Source organism: Gobio gobio (genome assembly GCF_949357685.1).
Source record: "Gobio gobio genome assembly, chromosome: 22".
Taxonomy (NCBI): domain Eukaryota; kingdom Metazoa; phylum Chordata; class Actinopteri; order Cypriniformes; family Gobionidae; genus Gobio; species Gobio gobio.
In genome coordinates this window covers 3,797,643-3,820,283 of record NC_137118.1, presented here as the reverse complement: position 1 = coordinate 3,820,283, position 22,641 = coordinate 3,797,643, and the positions used below count along the sequence as shown (strand labels likewise).

The 22,641-nt window shown below is 38.4% G+C and overlaps 1 protein-coding gene across 2 annotated transcripts; it reads left to right on the top strand.

Moving 5' to 3' along the window:
- The first annotated feature begins 4,571 nt into the window (after positions 1 to 4,571).
- Positions 4,572 to 21,004, top strand: wnt11 (wingless-type MMTV integration site family, member 11). Of its 2 annotated transcripts, none has more exons than XM_079803967.1 (6): positions 4,572 to 4,756; positions 5,844 to 6,053; positions 7,063 to 7,289; positions 8,433 to 8,713; positions 10,980 to 11,272; positions 19,945 to 21,004. In XM_079803967.1, exons 2-6 carry the CDS (start codon positions 5,971 to 5,973, stop codon positions 20,117 to 20,119), a joined length of 1,059 nt encoding a protein of 352 aa, XP_079660093.1. In that variant the 5' UTR covers positions 4,572 to 4,756; positions 5,844 to 5,970; the 3' UTR covers positions 20,120 to 21,004. The 2 variants fall into 2 exon arrangements, with proteins under 2 accessions (XP_079660093.1, XP_079660094.1); XM_079803968.1 differs by having other exon boundaries at positions 4,573 to 4,756; positions 5,847 to 6,053.
- The last annotated feature ends 1,637 nt before the right edge of the window (positions 21,005 to 22,641 follow it).

Below are 22,641 nucleotides of genomic sequence, written 5' to 3'. Positions count from 1 at the left end.
CGTCTTCCTGACATCCATCAGAATGCCTTATTATGCAATAAGATGTGTATGGAATGGCTCAATCGAGGTTATAGTGCATGATTTACTGCGCATAAGTAAATAACGCCAGGCGTTTACTCGCACACACGCAAGACCTTGAACGAAAGGGATCTGCGCGGTTTGTTTTGCTTTTGAGAATGACCTCGTTCAGAAATGTTGAGCAGATTTTGTATTGTTCATTTACTGTTGACGTATTGTAATGCTGCATTGTTATGTGGCTTAATAATACAAGACCTTTACAGTAATTTGCCCTGAATGTCATGTTAATCATTTCATATGTGCATTGTAAACCCGAAAAAGTTGGCAAAACAAAAAAATTGCTGTAACCGATTACCTCAAGTTTTGAAAGTTAAGAAATTCAAAATTTTAGTAAGCAGAACAGGCAGTGCTTTATTCTGAGTGTCTATTTACACCTGAGTGACTAGCACAAGTGCAAATAGCGTGCCTTGTTGGCAAGCACTATATAGACTATAGCTCTGCCCAACAATGCCTGTTTAGGCGACACAAGATTAAAAAGATGCGCGAGTTTCAACGTCTTCAGTGGCGTAGTCAGTAGAGCGTAAGGCCGCGTGTCCACCAAAGCGTTTTTCCGCTAGATGGGTTTACAATGAAAACGCTAGGCGCTCAGCAGAAAACGCCTCGCTGTGGGCTCTTTTTTTCTTCCAACATGTCCTCCAACCAAACGCCTAGGTGGTTTGTCACTTCCCTGAAATACGACTCATAGGAGCGTTTACTAAAGTTGCGCCCCTATCGACAAAAGGACACTTTCATTTTAATGCTTTGTTTCCTTTTATTTGCGTCCTATTTCGGGTTTTGCGTAGCTCAATTGATAGAGCATTGCAAAATACAACATCATGTGATCATGCAATCGTGGGTTCGATCCCAGAGAACGCATGTGCTCATAAAGTGTATATGCACTATAAATCACTGGGGAGGTTTAGGGGTGGGTGTAGTGGTTAATAAAAAAAGATTTTTGCTAAATGGAAATATGACAAATGATGGTAAAAGGTCCACACATTGCATTTAAATGAACTTTTGAATCAGTAATTTTGAATTCGGAAAAGTTGATTACGTAACACGACACTATCATTATTTTTACGACAGCTAGAGGGCGCATGACTTTAAAATGTAAATAAAGGCCATAATAAGTTGCTTAAAGTTGTTTTTTTTGGAGGACAGTCTGTTTTTTTCAGTTGAGACTCTTTGCTTGGGATGATACGGGATATCCACGGTAGTGTTACTAGTATCTAATTTCACAGATTGTTTGTTACTATATTTTTTCTATTTAAAAAATGCAGATATGTAAAGTATCACATTGCTCTGGCTCTTGTTTTAAATAAGTTTGCTCCATTATTATGCTTGTTGTTTTCATCTGTTGATGTTGCACAAGCAGAATGTGGCGATTGGTCGGTGTTGTATTTGTCCCGCCCCTCCTCCACTGTGATTGGACGGCTGGGTGAAAAGTGACAGCGATGAGCCCTGCGTTTTACTCAAAGTTGAACAGTCTTCAACTCTCGGCGACCAGTAGAAAACATTGAGCGCTCAGCACTTGAGCGTGAAATACTCGCTCAGCGTCTCGTTACGCTTATGTCGTTCTAAAAATGCGGCGCTCCCACTGAAAACAATTGAATATGCCAGCCAGCGGCATGAAAAAAAGCTGTGGTGGACACACGGCCTAATGCTCATGGAACTTGGTTTTGACGCGATCGACCCGGGTTCGAATCCGCCTTTTGCACAACTCGCTCTTCTCCCTTTTCCCATCACACATCACATCGGAAAGGCACTTACTTTCAATAAAAATCAAGAAAATGTTCTAAAAGTGGAAATAAAGTGCCTAACGAAATGTTTAATAATAATACAAATATTTATTGGGTAGGGTTAGTTGTGGTAGTATGGAGGGCTTTTATTATCCCATTAAGGCGGCATCCATTTAATAAATATAATCATTTACACTCTGTTATTATTGCATCCTGTTAATGTACAACAATACTGAGGTGCAAATAGTGTATATCTGTCAAAATAAAGTATAAATGCCATCTATAAAAGGCAATAGACCCTTTTCACAGACTGCGATGGCTGTGAACGGACATCAATATAGTAAATCCTGCAACGTTTTTTGTATTTTCATTTTTTTTTTTTATATATATATATGTACATTTATAACACTAATACTTTGTATTTAATTACGTTTGCATCAAATTACAAAACAAGTTACCGCTGCTGTGAGGGCGTTTCTAATAGCGTCTATGGGAGTGATGGTAAAAATTAACATATTTCTCTCTTTTCACTGCCGTTATCAATCTCACTCTATTTTTTCCCTCTTTTTGAAAGTTGTCAAATCACTATTGTGGCATTTTTCTTTTGCTATTTGAGCAAATGCGCACACAAAAAAAAGATTTAATGTATTCTCTCATTCACAGCTATAATTTTTAACCCAACTATGACGACTTCCGCTCTGAGAAACCTATACTATTTACACATATGGCAAAGAACTGCTACTTTTACATGGTGTAAAAAGAATATATCACCATTTTCACTTTTGCCATTTTTATTTGGTACTCATACATATACATTTACTCTTCCTTTCGAGTGTCATGGCAAAGCATGCTGGGAAATAGAACTTCCAGCCCAGTTTCGGTTCAATTCAAGTTGGTCTAAATGAAAAGAAACACGTTCACAAAACTCAAACCAATGAAACAATACTTAAAATGTGTCCGTTTTGAGAACTCAAAAGAAAAGAAATACTCATAAAAGTAACTAATTTGTTTAATTTACGTCTACCCTATTCAAACCAATGAATTATTTTGAGCGTCAGGGTTCACGCGGCTAGTTTATTATTTTGCGCTGTACATTTGATGTTTGTTTTTTGCTCATTTGTCTCAAATTCATACTCTCAGCTCTGCTTTTACACACGTAACCACAAAATCAGTGGAATTGCCTGCTTTATATAAAACAGTAGATACTGTTAACAGTGGAAAAACTCTTAATGATTGTACTTTAATTGCGTCGTTATTTGAAAACTGGGTTGTGCGGTGTGTTTTACAGGGGAATCTTGTGAGTTTTTCACCGCAGGAGGCGTTTTTTTGGAGCAGAGAGCCAGGTTAATAAGAGAAGCATATGGCCAGAGAACATCTTGACTTTTATTACACCATAGACACTATTAAAATGACAGTTACCTTAGATGGTTAAAATATTAACTTGGCCATTGTGTGAGGTGGGATCTGTAATAAATGGATACACGTAGTGGCCTATTTTTTATTCCGTACAAATATTTTCTCAACACATTTATATTTATTATTAGCAATCTGTAATGATAATGAATCCTTTAATGGACTCTTTTATACTTCTCCATAGACCAAAAATAACACGAGAATTTAATAGCTCATTATTATAAATTAGGAAACGTCTCTGCTCAGATGTGGACTTCAATGGGCTACTGGGAGTGTTTCTGAAGGTTAAATCATTTACTGTGCGAAATGTAGAAGAACCTTTGTCATATAGTGGCTAATATGAAACGTGCATCGGGATATATTCATCACATGGAAATCATTATTAGCGTGCTTGGAAAATTGCCTTTGCCGTTTTCGGAGTGGCCAATATGGGCCGTGTAAATGGCACGAGTGTGGAAACTTCATTTTATGGACCATGCAAACAATAGAGTTGCAAAATGTCCAACTTTGTAGCGAATCGTGTGATTTTATTCCCCTGAAATTGATGCTCCCACGATTTCTCACTTTCCATGGATTGCAGTGCAGAAAACAAACTTCCCAAAGTATCAGTTGCATGATATTATGAGTGGTTTATTAGAAAATAAAATTGGTTCCACTTTATTTGAAGGTGTTGTTACAGTGTAATATTAAATAACTACATGTACTTACTATAGGGTTAGGGTTTAAGGTTAGTTGCATGCAATTATGCATACTTTACTGGTATTACTACTTATGTACTAACATAGGACACATGATATTGCAAGAAATATTCAATTGGTGAATCACATAAAGATGGACTATTGAAAAATAATAAGATGATAAATCACACACATCCTGCAATCATTGCTAAATTATATATAGAGAGAGAATAAATATTTAGATATCTTAGTTTCCATCGAAATGTGGCTAATTAAGAATCATTTGGGGTTACAGTGTATTTATATATTTAAGTACTGTTTAATATTAATTAACTATGTATTTACTATGGCTTAGGGTTTGGTTTAGCATAATTTACTATGGTAAGGACGCTGTAAAATAAAGTGTTACCTATTTTGGAAACAGAAGAGGGAATTAAAATAATGTGTCAGATTTTCTTTGTTTAAAGTCATTGTTTACGCACATATTCATTACGCAAAACGCACCTTTTTCGAGGAAAATCCCGTGTCAAAAGTAGCGAGATGGCCTGAGTGCCACAGATCATATTTTCCGCGTTTTCTTTGGCTTCGTAACCTTAAGCACTTTGTTATGCTAATGGCCCCTGACATCAGCGCGAGATCAAAGTGGCGCGCGGGCTCTTATAGTCTCGAGCTCCGTCTGCACCGTCAGTCCGGCAGATTCCAGCGCGCGAGCAGCACACACACACACACCTCTTCATCAGTGGACTGTTGCATGATGCTTTCTCATTCGGACTTCACAAAAACGGATTAACTAGAGAAGTTTGGCTGGATTTAAAGAAAACGCGCTTTTGGATTACTTTGCACACTGAAGTCAACCTGTGTTTGATAAAGGTGAGGATGAGCGCGCGTTATGTTTTATTGTTCGCTTGCTTGTGTCTCTTATGTGCAACGCTGTTTTGGTTTTTAAATACCCCAGGTGCAAATTAAAGTCAATTGACAGGGCACTAATGTATATTATAGACCACCCAGAGGGGTTATATCGAGTGGACTAATTACATTTTAAGTTCACTTCGGTTCCGCCCAAGGTGGAAATAAAGCAGATAAAAGATAAAGTGAGCGATATCGCAGCCTGCAGGAGTGAAACAGCTTTTACACACATGCAATATAATTTAAATAGGCATAATCTAAATCTTAAATGAGGTTTGTTTAGTTATGTAGCTCTGAAAAATATTAAAATCAATACGCGTTTAGCAATCCATCTGGTATGTAGATTATAATGCATGCAACTTCTAAACATTTCTTTAAAATGAGTACGCTGAAGAAAAAAAGAGAATTAAGTTAACTTAAATTTCTAAGGTTGTTGATTTAAAAAAAAAAAAAAAAAAAAACACACACTAATGAATAACTAAAATCGCAGACATGATTAGAGTAGAAATTATAGTACCAAGTGTAATACAAGTACTATAATTTGAGCTACATCTGTAATTGTAATATCACTTTTAATGTATAGTTGTCTGGGTAGCCAGGAGGGAAGGAAAAAAATCCCTCTGCAATCTGGACAATCGCTGTGTGTATGTGAAAGCATCACGCCTGAGGCCAGACAGCCTGTCCACTGGGAGCTAGGATCGGTTTATTACCCTGCTATTCCAGCGAGGGGAATAATCGGGAAACATTTGATAACATTCCCAAAAAAACGCCACACCTATATTTCACAATTTTGCATGCAGAGTATTAGAAAAATGCTATTTTAAAACACTGAAAAATTGGACCGTAATATTACAAAAACAAGTTTTGCTTTGGAATCTTTTATCTTTTGCAATTTAAACTACAAGAGAATACAATAGACTATTATAATAATACCACCTTAAAATGCAAAATTACTAGGAAAGCTGTGTGTAAAAGCTGTTTTTAAACAGATTTTCAAAATATGCACACGAATGTGATCGGCGTAATCTGAATCTCTTTTTTCTTCTTCTAGCAGGAGTGGGACAGAAAGACGGAGCAAGTGTCATGGCTTTTGGCTTTTAATTATAACCGTGTCGAGAAGCAGTGGGGTCAGCGAGCACCTGCATCAGCGTCTTCTGATCGAGCTGGATCGTATCAGCATGAAGCAAACCTTCCCTTCACTCCCGCTCTGTCTCCTCACATTCCTGCTCCTGTCTCAGCAGTGCACAGGAATCAAATGGCTGTGAGTTGCTCTTTTCTCTCTATACACACTGCGTTTTGTTAAACTGTGTGCAATTTCGGAACATGGGAATCGATCTTGGAACAGTGGAACAAAGGCTTTTAATTAGGGGGAAAAATTTGATCCGTCAAAAGTCAAATTTCCCGAATGTTTTGTACTCACATAATTGATCCATTGCAATGGAAAACATGACGGTGGTGAAATTGGGACGCAGAGGCCATTTTGCATGATATTGCATGGCAAGAAATGCAAAACAGATGCCGCCGTAAACACCTGTGTTCCCTGGATAACAAAGACGGAGTGTGTGTGTGTGTGTGTGTGTGTGTGTGTGAGCGGAGGTTAAGACAGGGGTCTGTCAGTCACAGCATATCATGGAGCATAAAGTGGCGGCCCCTAATCTGAAACAGGCAAAGGTAGAGCGGGCATTGTTTGGTTCTCACGAATAGCGATACATGTGTGTGTTTTTAGTCAAAGAGAGAACAGGAATCACGCGACACAAAGTCTTACCCAAATGAATATGATTTTTGAAAACGCTCAACCTTTCTAAGATAAAATCTATGATTTGCGTTTTCTACCTTCACTAAAGTTTGAACAAAGAACGAATCATCTTAAGCATAAGCAAGATTTTTTTTTTCCATTGGCAATTGCTTTTTGGCTCCTTTCTTGCGTCCAAGTGATGCAGAAATAATCGTCTTCCATTTGCTCTAATCTTGATTGATTATCTCTGGGAATGGGTTGTTGTTTGCATGCCTTTGCGAGCGAGACACTGAACAGTTTTAGCCCGCAGCTTATATGCGTGCGAGAGCGCTTTCGCAAGCCGTCGATGTTACTCTTAATGTTGGCTTTAACCATGTTTATTTGGATTGAAGACTTGCCGCAAACATTTTGACCACTTTTCACACCACCAAACATCCTTTGAATCGCTTGTTTGATTAAACGAAAGACTTTTAAATGAACGAATACAGTTTTTCACAGACATCCAGTGTTCATCCATGTGCCTTTCCTCATCCAGGGCACTATCGCAGACCACACAACACATCAACAAGACCCAGCACTGCAAGACCCTGCCAGGCCTCGTCTCCTCTCAGGCTCAGCTCTGTAGGAGTAACCTGGAACTCATGCAAACCATCATCCAAGCTGCTCGGGAGGTTAAAAAGGTCTGCCAAAAGACCTTCACAGACATGCGCTGGAACTGTTCCTCTATTGATGCTCAAAAATTCCTCCCGGACCTGGAACGAGGTGAGTTACAGGAGAAAATCATGTCCACGGAGGATTTATTTCCAATTCAAGGCTATTTCTGCGTGAACCGTTTCGGAGATCTATCCGCAGATGTTCTGTTTAGACACAGCAAGCCCAACATTTGCTGTACGTCCATTGCCAGTTCCTTCAAGGCGACTTAAGTGACCACACACCTCTCTTTATGCCCGAGTGTGGTTTCCATTCAGGCCTTAATAGGTCTGAGGAACCCATCTAATTGTCGAGGGAGAACTTTATGAGGGCAATGGTTTAAAAAGCAGCCTACGGTGATCTCTAAACACTCCGGGTAACGCAGACTATGCCAGTTAAATGCAGCAATTCGGCCTAAGTGCCTCGCTGCATGATAAAAGAAATCGTAGCCCTGCTCACCCGGAAACCTCCGACCCGCCGAATTCTTGCCCTTTTTTTCCTATGCTCTGTTTGATGTGAGGCTTCGGAGGAGCAGCGTTTACTGTGAGGACTAACAATAGGATCCATTCTATTCAATGAGAGATGCTATTGAGCGAGTTAGTCAGTAATGGACAGAGAATTGCCTTTTTTTGGGGGGCTAGTTTCACGGTCTTTTAAATCCTACAGTTTTACCCTGTGTCCGACCCCTGCGGCACAGATCAGCGAATTAAAATCAATTCGATAAAATAGTCATGAAAGGGATATCGTGTTATATTGGTTTTAATGTTGTGGCGTCACGTCTTGAATTTCATCACGGCGCCGACACGTGCATGCTACGCTTTGACGGGGGGTTTAATCGTCCTCCCTATTTATTTATTAAGAGCTTTTAGCATGATCCGAACGCCGGAGATGGTCAAACTAAATCTTGTTGAAGTTTTCGAGAACGGCCCTCCTTCCCCGCAGACCGTTTGCATTTGTCAAGAGTTAAAGCGCTCCTGCTTCTCATAAGTGCGCCGCTAAGGAGATGGTCTTTGATGTACCTTGTACGGGGTCAAGTTGAGCCTCTCCTGTTTCTACACCTATTATCTTGTCATGACATATGTGCACTGTGAGAACAGCTCCGCCATTATCCTTTCATACTGCATTCCGACGGGTTTCTCATGTTGCTATAATGGGGAAAAAAAGTATTTTTTTATTAGCAACTCATTTTAATCCGTTTTTCCCCCCATCTTTCAGGAACGAGGGAATCTGCGTTTGTATACGCGCTCTCTGCAGCCGCTATAAGTCACACTATAGCACGGGCATGCACCTCCGGAGACCTGAGGCTGTGCTCGTGTGGTCCGATTCCAGGTGAAATACCCGAGCCTGGGTACAGGTGGGGCGGCTGTGCTGATAACCTGCATTATGGTCTCCTCATGGGCTCCAAGTTTTCTGACGCCCCCATGAAGTTGAAGAAGAAGTCTGGCTCGCACGCAAACAAGCTGATGCATCTTCACAATAGCGAAGTAGGCAGACAGGTGAGCGGTACCTCACAGAAACCATGTGGAATTCATTATTCACTATGAAAGACTTAGTTCACGTAAAAATGAAAATTCTGTCATGAATTACTCTCCCTCATGTCGTTCCAAACCCGTAAGACTTTCCTTCATCTTCAGAACACAAATGAAGATCTCTTTGATGAAATCTGAGAGCTTTCTGTTCCTCCATAGACAGCTACGCAACTACCACTTTAAACAGAAGCTCAAACGTGATGCGTAACACGAGAATGAACCTCATTGGCTCTTGCTGAAGCTCAAACGTGCGGCGTAACACCAGAATGAACCTCATTGGTTCTTGTAGAAGCTCAAAAGTGATGCGTAACACGAGAATAAACCTCATTGGTTCTTGCATGTCAAGGGAACATGCTTGATCTTCTGTTTACCACAAACAGTGTGTGTGTTGATAAATGTTTATATGTGCATAGAAGTCTAAATTGAATCTGTTCATCGTATAAAGGGATCGAGTCTCTTAGGGAGTTTTTCACACCTACCTTGTTTGGTCCGGATTTTCTGACTTTTCAGTTTGGTCCGAATCAAAATTGCAGGTGTGAAACCTTCCCCGTACCAAACAGACGAAATTTGGTCCGACAAAAAGAGGTCGTCTCGGTCCGGATCAAACTGAACAAAGGTTCGGTTCGTTTCTAGTGTGAAAGTATTTTCTGTATGGTTCGTACTTTCAGACCATTTAAAGGAAGTTCCTGTTTATTTTTAATAATATAATGTTATTTTTTAATTTCATCTAGGCTACATTGATTATGAAAAGATCCGCAATCTGTCAGAAGGCAGAAGGTCAGAAATGATTTTGAAAGAAATTTTGTATGATTTTGCTTAGAAAGCATTTCTTTAATGTGAATTTCGTTTTGTATAAATGGTATCTTAATTTTAATCAACGTTTAATCAGATAATTGCCTGAATTTAATAAATAAGAAGCAAATAGTCTATAGCAGACAATAATCGCGGGAGCGATCACATGCTTTACACATGAACTGGAGCGCGTCTCAAATAAACCCAAACTCAGCAGCTACTCGTCTCACAAACATGAGAAATATGTGCATATAAAGCTTGAAATGTCCACTTTTAAACGTGACGAAAAGAAAATAGTCAAGCAATGCGCACTGTTCAATAGTGGCAATGATATGCGTCCGTTCATTCATTCTTGTCAAAGACGCGTCAGACGCACGTCCGTTTACAAACCAATCAATGTCCAGATGCCGCCCACATAGATGATGACAGGACGCGAGTATGCCATGTAAAGTTTGTTAGTGCACTCGCATAATTGCAATGTGAAACCAAACCAAAACTAACCGAATGTATCAAATGTATCAAAACATGAACTTCGGTTCGGACCTTGGTGCGGACTTTCAGGTGTGAAAACGCCCTTAGACTAAATTGGACTAAACAGTTCAATTCATGGATTATTTTTACGATCTCTTTATGAACTTTTTGAAGCGTCAAAGTGTCAGTGGAGGGACAGACAGCTCTGAGATTTAATAAAAAATAGCTTCATTTGTGTTCTGAAGACGAACGAAAGTCTTACAGGTTTGGAACGACATAAGGCTGAACTATCCCTTTAAGGTGTGTTCACATGTATTGTTGCTTGGTGAAATTTCACGGCGAAAACCAGACATTCCAAAAATAATGGAAGTTTCCATGAGATTTCGCTCGTTGTTCACGTGTATTTTCTGCATTGGCCGTCAGAAAGCTGCTTGGTTTGCCAGTCACTTCTGAGCTGTTCCTCATACATCCTACATATTTGACAATCCACCTTTTTTATCTGCGAAATCTCCCTGAAATATTGCTAATGTGACCGCACCTTCGGGCAAGGAATCTGATTTGAATTATAAACCTGATTCAAAGCACGTTCTTTAATTAAAAAGGGGCTTTTGGTATTTCGTTTGAGTATGATCTGTGTTCAAAGTGGTTTTTGGGAAGCAATGTGTACATCAGGGTTCTTCAAATCTTGCCCTGGAGGGCCAATGCGCTGCACAGTTTAGCTCCAACCCTGATCAAACTCACATACCTGTGATTTTCTCATGAACCTAAAGACATTGATTAGCATGTTCAGGTGTGTTTGATTAGGGTTGGAGCTAAACTCTGCAGCGCATTTGCCCTCCAGGGCAAGATTTGAAGAACCCTGGTGTACATGATGGCATGCATAATGCGGAAAAGCTGTCCAAATTCACTAGTATGTTGCATTCATGTGGAGATTGTCACTTTACTATCAACTTCATCTAAACCCACGCAGGCTTTGCGAGACGCTCTGGTCATGAAGTGCAAATGCCACGGTGTTTCTGGATCCTGCTCCATTCGGACCTGTTGGAGAGGCTTACAGGACCTGAAAGACATCGCAATTGATCTGAAGACCAAGTACTTGTCAGCAACTAAGGTGGTCCATCGGCCCATGGGCACACGCAAGCAACTCGTCCCCAAAGACATCGACATCCGGCCGGTCCGAGAGAACGAGCTGGTTTATCTGCAGAGTTCACCAGACTATTGCATGAGGAATGACAAGATGGGCTCTTTTGGTACTCAGGACAGGTGAGACTAACGAATTAACAGATTACACACTTCAGTGCTCATACAAGAAGGTCTGACTCTAATGCAAAAAATATCTCTAATCTAATATCATATTTATGTCATTGACACGAGTTCTTCAGTATGCTGATCATTAAAACATGTCTTAGGGCATTTTCACACCTGAAAGTCCGCACCAAGGTCCGAACCGAAGTTCATGTTTTGATACATTTTTTACATTCGGTTAGTTTTGGTTTGGTTTCACATTGCAATTATACGAGCCCACTAAAGAACTTTACATGACACACTTGCGTCCACTCGTCATCATATATGTGGGCGGCATCTGGACATTGATTGGTTTGTAAACGGACGTGCGTCTGACGTCAGCGTCTTTGACAAGAATGAATGAACGGACGCATATCATTGCCACTATTGAACAGTGCGCATTGCTGGACTATTTTCTTTTCGTTACGTTTAAAAGTGGACATTTCAAGCTTTATATGCACATATTTCTCATGTTTGTGAGACGAGTAGCTGCTGAGTTTGGGTTTATTTGAGACCCGCTCCAGTTCATGTGCAAAGCATGTGATCGCTCCCGCGATTATTGTCTGCTATAGACTATTTGCTTCTTATTTATTAAATCCAGGCAATTATCTGATTTAACGTTGATTAAAATTAAGATACCATTTATACGAAACGAAATTCACATTAAAGAAATGCTTTCTAAGCAAAATCATACAAAATTTCTTTCAAAATCATTTCTGAATTTCTGTCTTCTGACATATTGCGCATCTTTTCACTTTTCATAATCAATGTTGCCTAGATGAAATTTAAAAATAACATTAGAATATTTAAACATAAACTTCCTGTAAATGGTCTGAAAGTACGAACTATACAGAAAATGCTTTCACACTAGTAACGAACCGAACCTTTGTTGAGTTTGATCCGGACAGAGACGACCTCTTTTTGTCGGACCAAATTTCATCTGTTTGGTCCGGACCGTGGTACGGGGAAGGTTTCACACCTGCAATTTTGATTCAGACCAAATTGAAAAGTTTGAAAATCCAGACCAAACAAGGTAGGTGTGAAAGCGCCCTTAAATTGCAAGCATTTCAAGTCCAGAAACAGCTGACAAGACTAGTATCAAATTGAACTTACTTTAACAGCCTCCTTTTTAACTTGCTGATCCGAAAAGCAAACTATTCCAAATTTTTTAATCCATTTTTACTTGTTTTAAGCACAACGCTCATGCCATTAGATGTGATGTAACCTTTTAGTGTGTAACTTCTTAAGGTTTCTTCTCTTCCTTCTCTGCTGGCACCATTTTGTTGTGAAAAGCCCTGATAAAGCAGAGGGGATCAGTGTGTTTGTGTACACACGTGTCTTTGACATGTCCAAAGTGACTGTGTCCTCTTTACCGTTATCAGAGTCAGTCTGTGAGTAATGCAGCTATTCACAGAGCCAAGAGCTCTCAGCTGATATCACTGCACACACAGATAAGCGCCACAATGAATTCTTCCTGCTTATTTCCTATTGCTTTATCAGTGGAGACTCAGGTATAGATTTAGGTATAGATTTAGCTTCCTTGCTTTTGTCATGTGTGTGTCTAAATGTGCTCTGTAATGTTGTCTTTGGCAAAGATTCATGGAACTATTGGGTCATATGACATGATTTTTCAGCAACCGTGTGCAATCCACAGTCTTAAAGCCATCAATTTTTTTACTTTTAAATTTGTGCGCCCTCATAATTTATAATCAAAATAACATCTCACTCTTCAACTACATCTCTGATGATGTGTTTACTGGAGCAAGGGCGGGGCAACCTGTCACTCAAATGACATCACAGCAATAGCAAACCACAACCATCAAATGATAAAATAAATTCCTGATTGACAATATCAAGTCCTGCCCTACATTTGTTCTTGCTTGAGAAGCCTTAATACATCACAGTAGACTATCACAATTCATTCCGACTTCAAAAACACCAACAAAGATAAAAATAAATTGCACTCTTGAAGGGCACTTCCGGAAGGAGACGCCATTATAGGGACGTTCCAAATGAAAGTGAGCAACTAAATCCCATTACGAAGGGCCCTTCCACAAGTCAGTTAGCTAAGGGAACATGCAATGGTCACTTCAAGGAAGAAATTTAATGGTTTATGGTCATGTGGCCTAGGGTGACAAGTCCTCACGATTCATTTTAAATCTAGATATGGCGGGAGAGTTGGAGTTATTTATGCATTTGATATCAAGTTTCATGGGTAAGAAATGTTTTTAATGCTTAACTTATAAAGTTAAGAGCAGATTTGGGAACACACTCACACACATATAAAGCATATTTTTAAAAACTTCATTATGTACATTTATTTGTATCATATTAACAGCAAGGATGAGATATTCCTGTTGTCGCTGCCTAGCTTTGTCGTAGTAACTTTCCATGTGAAGCTAATGAGGAAATTACGTGGCCTTTCGTTGCTTCCTTCGCCAAGTGCGTTCTGAAAGCGATTTCCAACCCTAACCACTTCCTCAGATATCCCGCCCTACAGCTATTTTCATTGGTTAAGGTTACAGTGTAGGTTTTGGTGTAGGCAAGCAGTGATGTGATTGACATGACCAATACAAATTTAAGAAAACACAAGCGCCCTACTCCCTTCAAAGTTCCAACTTCAAAATTATGAAATTTGGCACACAGATAGAAGACAGTCTGATCTGTCACCATAGCAATTTTGGCGTCTCTAACTCAATCGCTCTAGCACCACCAACTGTCCAAAGTTGCACTCATATTTATGCTAATAACTTTTGAACCGAAAGAGTTAGAAACAAGATTCCTTCCCTGGCTCATTGATTCCTTGATTCAATTGCACCCTATGACTTCATTTTCCGTCATGACAATTTTTTCGCCATTTTGAATTTTGAAAAAAAATGCTCTGATATTCAAGAATGAATTCAATGAAGAGTGCGCCAAAATAGACGTAAGGATATATTAGTGTATTCTGACCAAACTTGGTGTGTTTTATGACAACCATGACCTGAGGCTACCTGAACCGTTTCGGCCACCTAGTGGTCAGGAGATATGAAAAATATTTGCTGATAACTTCTGAATGGTTTCCCCAAAAATCATGGTCGGACATTTTGAATTTTGACGTAAAATGTCATATTTTATGAACAAATTGTCGCATCGTTACAAAACTTGGTATGTGTCTTCGGCACCATGCCCCCAATGTACTCAAAATGTTTCGGGGCAGCGCCACCTTGTGGTCAAAAGTTATAATTAAATTTCCAAAAATACTCATAACTTTTGATCAAATTAGCCAATTGTCAAATTAGATTCCTTGGGTCATGCCAATAACATGATACCAATTTTGCCATAGTCAGCCAAAATTCCTGTCCGCCATTTTGATTTTCTTCAAAAAACGATTTTTTCAAACTCCTAAACCGTTTGTCCCATTTTCACCGAAATTGAATCTTATCATCTACAGACCATGATGGAAACAAGTTATAGATGTGTCGATAGACAAAACCGTTTTTCGTATACCGCAGCTCGAAATTTGAGGCCAAAATGACTCTTGAGACTGTATCTCTGCAAAACACCAAATTTGGCATGTGTCATTGTCACTACTCGGACCACACCACATCAGTTTTGTAACAGCGCCACCTATTGGTAAAAATTGATAAACCATTAAATCATAATACTAGTCACTGTATTAATTATTTTTTTGGCCATTTTGGCATGATCGCCATTTTGATTGTTCTTTGTGCTTGGCCCGATTATATTTTCTATTATTATTTGACTTATTTATTTTATAGTGTTTTTATTTGTGATTTGAGCTATAGAAGAAACATTTAATTGTATTGCTAATTTGAAATAATATAATGTCTGCCTGGATGTCACCAAGATGGCCACCGAGTACATTTGCCGTAGATGGTGTCACAATGTCTTTGAGTGTGTGTGTGATTCATAAACTCAATATTTTCAGTTGAACATTGTAACCGTTTAAGCTTTACATATAGGTCAGTGCACATATAACCTATAGAGACATGCTGTATGTCAGGTGCACTCAACACACCGCATACATCCTCAGCCTTAGTCCTGATAAGACCACTCACACGCGCTCTCTGTTCATATATTTAGTGCTTTGCACTTGGTCACAAGACACTGGTGTGTTTTGTAATCAATAGAGAACGTCAACAGGGAACTGTGTGTGTCGCTTCCATGGTGGTCTCTGGTATGTAGAGGGTTCAGCTCCTCTGTTTAACCCATCACCCTATACCTGTCTCTAAAACATGTGACTACAACATCTCCTGTCTTCACATTTAACCGATTTGTTATGCTGTCAGTTCTACAGAAGGTCAGTTAGCATGAAACGAGGGCGAATCTCATGAAACCTGTGAAGAACAAGACCATGTTTCACCCTGAGATCAGCACTATAAAACAGTGATTTTTTGGGGGAAATTTGAGATTCACCCAGAAAGCAGTCAGGAAGCTGCTATCATTGCACATCCTCTCTTTGTGATTTGGAAGGTCTTAAGATAATGAGCCGTAAGTGTTACCCTAACTAGATAGGTCTAGTCTAATCTGATTTGGCGATGATAGATGGTTAGAGACCAAATGACAAGCATATCTCATCTGTCTCATCTATAGTTCCATTGCTCTCCAAGTGCTGCTTTGTGGGCCACAAGACTGCGATTAATGAAATTGGCACATTAGAAGTTCAGACGGAACAACATCCCAGAGGCTTCGAGATGATGGTTATCACTAAAGAAACAAGAAACAATCTCGGAGCGCTGTTTAAAATGTGTTTTCACTTTGGGGGTGAAATTTTAAGTTCTGCTCACAGCTGTTAAATTGTAAAACTGATGGTAAAACCAGATCACTTTAAGAACATTAGGTGTTTGAGAGCAAACTGTACTACGTTCTCGTCCTCTTCATGAATTATAAACTTTTTGACTGGTCGGCATTTGAACACGTGCTACTCATTGAGTCCTAAAGCATGTTTGCCTGCCTTTCTGCCCTTTCAGCGTTGACCTGGGAGAGACTTTTCCTTTAGTTTTAAATAACAGCATTCTTCTTTCTCATAGTAGCCACCCCCTCCGTCTGTCTCTCAGCACCCTGAGCATTAACACCACACAATTATAAAACAATGCACTTACACGGAGAGGGCTACACACAGGCCGACCCCTAGTGTATGGAGCGTGATTTATGACAGGGCTGTTCATTGCTCAGATGCCTCAGGCTTCAGTACACGAGGGCGTCTGCAGGATCCACTCCTGCTAGATTTAAATGTTCCCTGGGTACGAATCAAGCGGCTCTTAAACGAGCTATAAGACGGTTTATTGCTGTTGGTTTAATATGTGGCTGAGCTAAATGTTTACCTTGGTTTGAAAAGACGCTCATGTATAGTAATGGCTCTCATGGTCACAGAGAGAGGTTTGGTCGTCGATTTGTGTAAATGTATTTTTGAAGTCTTGTTCCTGGATTATGTAGGACTAGTCATTTACTTTAAAAAAAAAAAAAAAAGTGTGTGTAATAATGATACACATTTGAACTTTTCATATAAGGAATGCAACTAACAAATAACGGGGATACAAATTCACAAAATGTCAATATAAAAAATATTCAAAAACAACTATAAAAGGTTTACAATGTAAATCACACCATATTGTTATACACTGTAAAATCCAACAGTTGTTCTTACTAAGACTTTTTTAGTAAACTTTACTTAATGTCCAATAATTTGTTGACCTTACTTAAAACAAGTAAGTAATCTGAACTATTTGCATGCTATGCCTTCGTTACTTAGAAAACTCAAGTAAACATTACTTGACTGGTTTGAGTACCATTTTGCCAAAGCAAAAAAACAAGCAGGCAGGCGGGCGGGCAAAGTGTTTTTGAGGTGGTGCAATTTTTTCTAGACTTATCACTCATTTCCTCCACTTCTTCTCACCATAATTGTGATTAGTGTTCCCTTTGGTTGGACACTTGGAACTTTATTCATATTGTAGTAATTAACTTCCTATTAATGCAGCAATGCAACAAGAGATTGATTTCAAAACAAAAAATTTTTTTTTTATTTTTTTATTTTTTTATTAATACGACCTTTACTATTTTACTTGCTGTCATTATTGGGGTTATACTGACAAAAGGCAAATAGTAAAATAAAGGCAAAAATAGTAAAACAAAGCAATTAATTTATTCATGCCACAATGCACTCTGGGAGTACACTTCCTCAGATCCCAGATAGAATTAAGTTGACAAAACTTAAACGGTTTAAGTAAGAACAACTTAATGCAATTAAAAAGATAAGTGAAGTAATTAAACAGCGGTATTACTTAAAATTAAAGTATTTAGTCTATTCAACTTAAAATAGTTATTAGAACGACTAATATCTTTAAATAAATTTAACTCAAGTTTATCAAGTAATCATTACTTAAATTTTTTAGGGCAACCACTTTCCTCAAATGTTTTAAGTAAACTCAACTTATCCGGTTTTAGAGTGTACTGATAATATAATAGATACATCTGATATAATATAATAATTGATAAATATGGAAAATAATTATGTATTTAAATATCTGGAGAAATAGTTTGAACTAATAAAAAAATATAAACTGTGAAAATAGAAAAATGTAGAAAATATTTCCAAGTTTTCATACATATATATACACGTGTGTGTGTATATACACATACATATACATATTCCTCAATATTGAAGTGAGATTGATAAAAAAAATATATTTGTAGCACTTATAATTTTAATTTTATATATTTTTTTATAAAAAGTACTGTTTTATCAGAAACATAAAAAGTGATCATACTAAATATTTCTGCACTTTTTTTCTACTAAAATATAATTCATCAATATGAAGTCTTGATAAATTGACTCAAAAAAAAAAAATAATAAAAAAAAGGAGAAAAAAAAATCTCTATAGATATTTATTTTTTTCCAATTTTTTGGTCTCACTAAAAGCATTGCATTTTAAGATGACCTGTTAAAAAAAGCCCTTAAAATGAATTAAGGTTTATTAGTTAACCTTAAAATACAATGCAATGAAGTTTCGGAAAATTCTGTTAAATTATTACAGTGCATTGTGCCCTATTTTTGACAGATTTTTCTTTAGTGTATAATGCAAAAATCGTCCTTATGACTGATTAGTCAACTAGTATTTAATTTGCATTATTTGCTTATAGTTTTTATAATGTTTAATGGGGCTACAGTCTGTCCAACAGTGATTCTAACTAACACTTTTTAGTTAACTTTACTTAATGTCTTAACTTAATTGTAAAAATCTAGCTAACTGTACTATTCACATACTGTTCCTGGTTTACTCAGAAAAACCAAGGTAAGATTAATTGATTGGTTTGAGTGCCATTTTGTCAAGCAAAAAAATAAAACACTCGCCATTATGGGGATCAGTGTTCACATTGGTTGGGCACTTGGAAGATTCATATTATAACTCTCTTCCTATTGATGCAGCGATACATCAAGAAATCAGTTATTTAGTTTCAGGAAGAGAAGTAACAAATAGGTTGCTTTTTTTATGTAGTCAGAAATTAAGGTCCCTTTGTCATATAATGATCGTTTACAATTGTAGTGCTAACACTTACATCATGAGACAATCCCTCTATATTTGTGATAATATCTTGCTTGAGTCACACACAGACTTCAACATTCATCATCAAAACACAACAATGGTTGCTATACTAAGTCGAGAGTAAACCTAAAGTAAAAGATCAAGTACTCTCTAGTTCTTTTTTAGTTGCTAGAACGCGTGTAAGTGAACTATACTAACTAAGCAGTTGTTAGCACAACATACCATTCCTATTTCACTTTACTTGTTTTTTTAAAGGGTTAGTTCACCCAAAAATGAAAATTGTCATTAATTACTTACCCTCATGTCGTTCGACACCCGTCAGACCTCCGTTCATCTTCAGAACACAAATGAAGATATTTTAGTTTAAATCTGATGCTCTGAAAGGCCTCCATTGGCACAATACACTTCACACTCTCAAGACCCTTAAAAAGGCACTAAAGACGTCATTACAAAGTCCATCTCACTACAGTGGTTCTAAAATAACTTTATGAATCGGCGAGAATAGTTTTTGTGCGCAAAAAACCCTAAATAACGACTTATATAGTGATGACGATTTCAAAACACGGCATCATGAAGCTTCGAAGCGTTATGAATCAGTGAGTCGATTCATGATTCGGATCGCGTGTCAAACCGCCAAACTGCTGAAATTTGGCGATCCAAACCACTGATTCGACTCACTGATTCATAACGCTTCGAAGCTTCATGATGCCGTGTTTTGAAATAGTCATCACTATATAAGTCGTTATTTAGGGTTTTTTGCGCACAAAAACTATTCTCGCCGATTCATAAAGTTATTGTAGACCCACTGTAGTGAGATGGACTTTGTAACGACGTCTTTAGTGTCTTTTATGGGTCTTGAGAGTGAACTGTGCCATTGAGCCAATGGAGGCCTTTCAGAGCCATCAGATTTACACTAAAATATCTTCATTTGTGTTCCGAAGATCAACGGAGGTCTGACGGGTGTCCAACGACATGAGGGGAAGTAATTAATGACAGAATTTTCATTTTTGGGTGAACTAACCCTTTAAGACAATCGTTTTGCATGCTTTTTTTTTAAGTAAGCCTGCCTAACTAATTAGATGTGTTTGTGTGTTTGTTCCGCAGGCAGTGCAATAAGACGTCCAGCGGCAGTGACAGCTGTGACCTGATGTGCTGTGGCCGAGGCTACAACCCTTACTCCGAGAGAGTGGTGGAGCGCTGCCACTGCAAATACCACTGGTGCTGCTATGTCACGTGCAAAAAGTGCGAGAGGACTGTGGAGAAATATGTGTGCAAATGAGTCGGCCGTCCATCCCTGCGGTCTGCTCCGATAATTCCCCCTCCCGTCACACGTACCTATTCTCAGCTAAACTAATCTAAAGGAGATCTGGAACAGAACTGGACTGAATTCCCAGACATGAGGTTGAGCTGATTCTTGTTCTAGATATATTCAGCCTGGGTGTGGAGCGTAACCTTTGTCTACCTGACATGGCCACAGATAACCGAAGCATGTTGCCAACAAGGCTTGCTTTTGTCTTATGCTTTTCCAGCGTGTATGCTTTCGAGAAGACGTGGTTTATTTTTGGCTTTACGAACTTTTATAAAGAAATATCAACTCAGAAGCTGGACTTTATTTTTTTACCGCACAAAGGAACGTGGTTTTTGCTCACCGTCCTCGAGGATTTTTCCTCGCTCTCGCTTTTTTTTTTTAAACATAAAAAAAGTCTATTTTCTTACACAGTACCATTTCCCCTATTTTTGACAAGGCTTTGATTTTTACAACCTTCGGAATTGCTTGATTTCCAAGTTCTACGGGATTCAAAACTCAGATGGTACTTGACTTTCACCAGTTAAGAGACTGACGAGATAAAGAAAGTGCTGAACACGCAAAGGGAACTTCAAATACGGCTCTTGGACGAGGAACGTCGCAATGCCTTCCATCGGTTGGTTTGTTACTTCAATTCTAGAGGGAGAATACCTGTATTTATTCCACGTATATCAGCAAGGACATTGGACTATATGTGTTGTGCCTTGTTATATTTTTACCCAACATAAAAAAAGAAAGAGCCAAACCTCTCTGATCCATTACGGAACCACTTATCTGTGGATGTACATACTGTCATTTTTGTATGCTGAATTAAAAAAAAAGAAATATTTATAAACTAATTAAAAATCTTTACCATTTAAACCTCTAAGACTCCTTTCTTTCCTTGGCATGTTGAGCAAGATTGACTGCAAAAACTGGCTAATTATTTCTTGACCGAAAGTTTTAACATAGTTGTCATCAATTTAAGTTCCATGTCTTGAGCAATTTAGCACAATTACGCTTGACACTTCTATAAATCATCTCACTTGTTATTGTTCTGATTAAAAGCACAAGAACTGGTCTCTCAAACTCAAAAAAACCTTGGGAAGTGTTTGTTTGGACATCATAACCCAATAAATAGCAACGTGCTATAGCGCTAGCAAACCCTCTGTGCTTGGCGCAATGAGCTCAGCTCTTTCCAGCGTTTAATTGTCCATTACTCGGGGGATTGTGCGACTGTTGTTCTATTCAGGTTTTACAACAACAGAGATGACGTAGATGCAGAGAAACGCCGCATGAAAACATTTCAGGCTCAGTTCCTTATTGCTTTCAATTGCTTCTCATGGTTTGACCAGAACGGAAAGGGGTTTTCAAGGGGTTAGCGTTAAGAAGAGCCTCTTGGCTTTAGCTCTGCTTTAACACTTTGAGGTCATGAGTAGCACCATGTTCTCCATGTTGACCAGGAACGCGGACAACAACGCGACACCAGCCAGGGAGGCCGGTTCAACTTTGGAGGTTTTACAGCGTGTCGTTTGTTTGCGGTAGTCAAGAAATCAGTGTGGGGGTGATTAGCACATATTCTGAGAGGACTTTAATGATGAAAGTGCACAGATCGTACACAGAACAGTTCTGCCTTGTTAGCTAGCCAAGCTGTTGTCATGGGTTTTTCATGCTGAGACGGATCTCGGGCCAAGACAAACGCTGGTGTCTTCATACATGCCGAGGAAAATCCTGTTACAGAAATCATTTGTAAAGTGGGACCGTTGAGAAGAACATGCTCGTACATCACATTACAAGTCGATTAAAACCCAAACATATAGTAGATAGTAGCAGCAAGCTCATTACTTCCTGTTCTCCCTATCAGTGTTGAACCAGACTTTCAACGCAGATTAGCGTTTTCAAGTAGTCTATGCTACAGGGTTGACATTTTTTCTTGTAAATTTGACTTTAAAAACAACCTCCGACAATGTAGAAGTCCACTGAGAAACAGCATTTTGGCAGATGTGGACAGTAAGTGCAGCACTCAAGTAAATGTACTTCATTAAGTACACTTTTTGAGTAAGTGTACTTTACTTGAGTATTATTTTTTAGAGAAACTTTGACTTTTACTCCACTACTTTTCTATCAAGGTCCTCAGTGTCGTTTCTGTAACAGTGTCAGTGGATGATTTTTTATATTTTGCAGTCATCAGTCACTGCAAAAAAAATGCTCTTCTTACTTAGTAATTCTTTCTTGTTTCTAGTGTAAATATCTACAAATTCTTAACTCAAGATTAATTTAATAAAAGTAAAATGACAAGATATTTCTTCTTGTTTTCTTGAAAATAAAATAAAAATTAAGTGAGATTTTGCTTAAAACAAGCAAAATTACATGCCAATGGGGTGGGAAAAATAATCTTGTTTCTGATTGAAATAATCACAAACAGAAAAAAGATCTCACCCCATTGGCAGATAATTTTTCCTCTTTTTGTTTTTTGTTTTTGGTTTAGAAAAAAACTCACTTCATTTAGATATTTT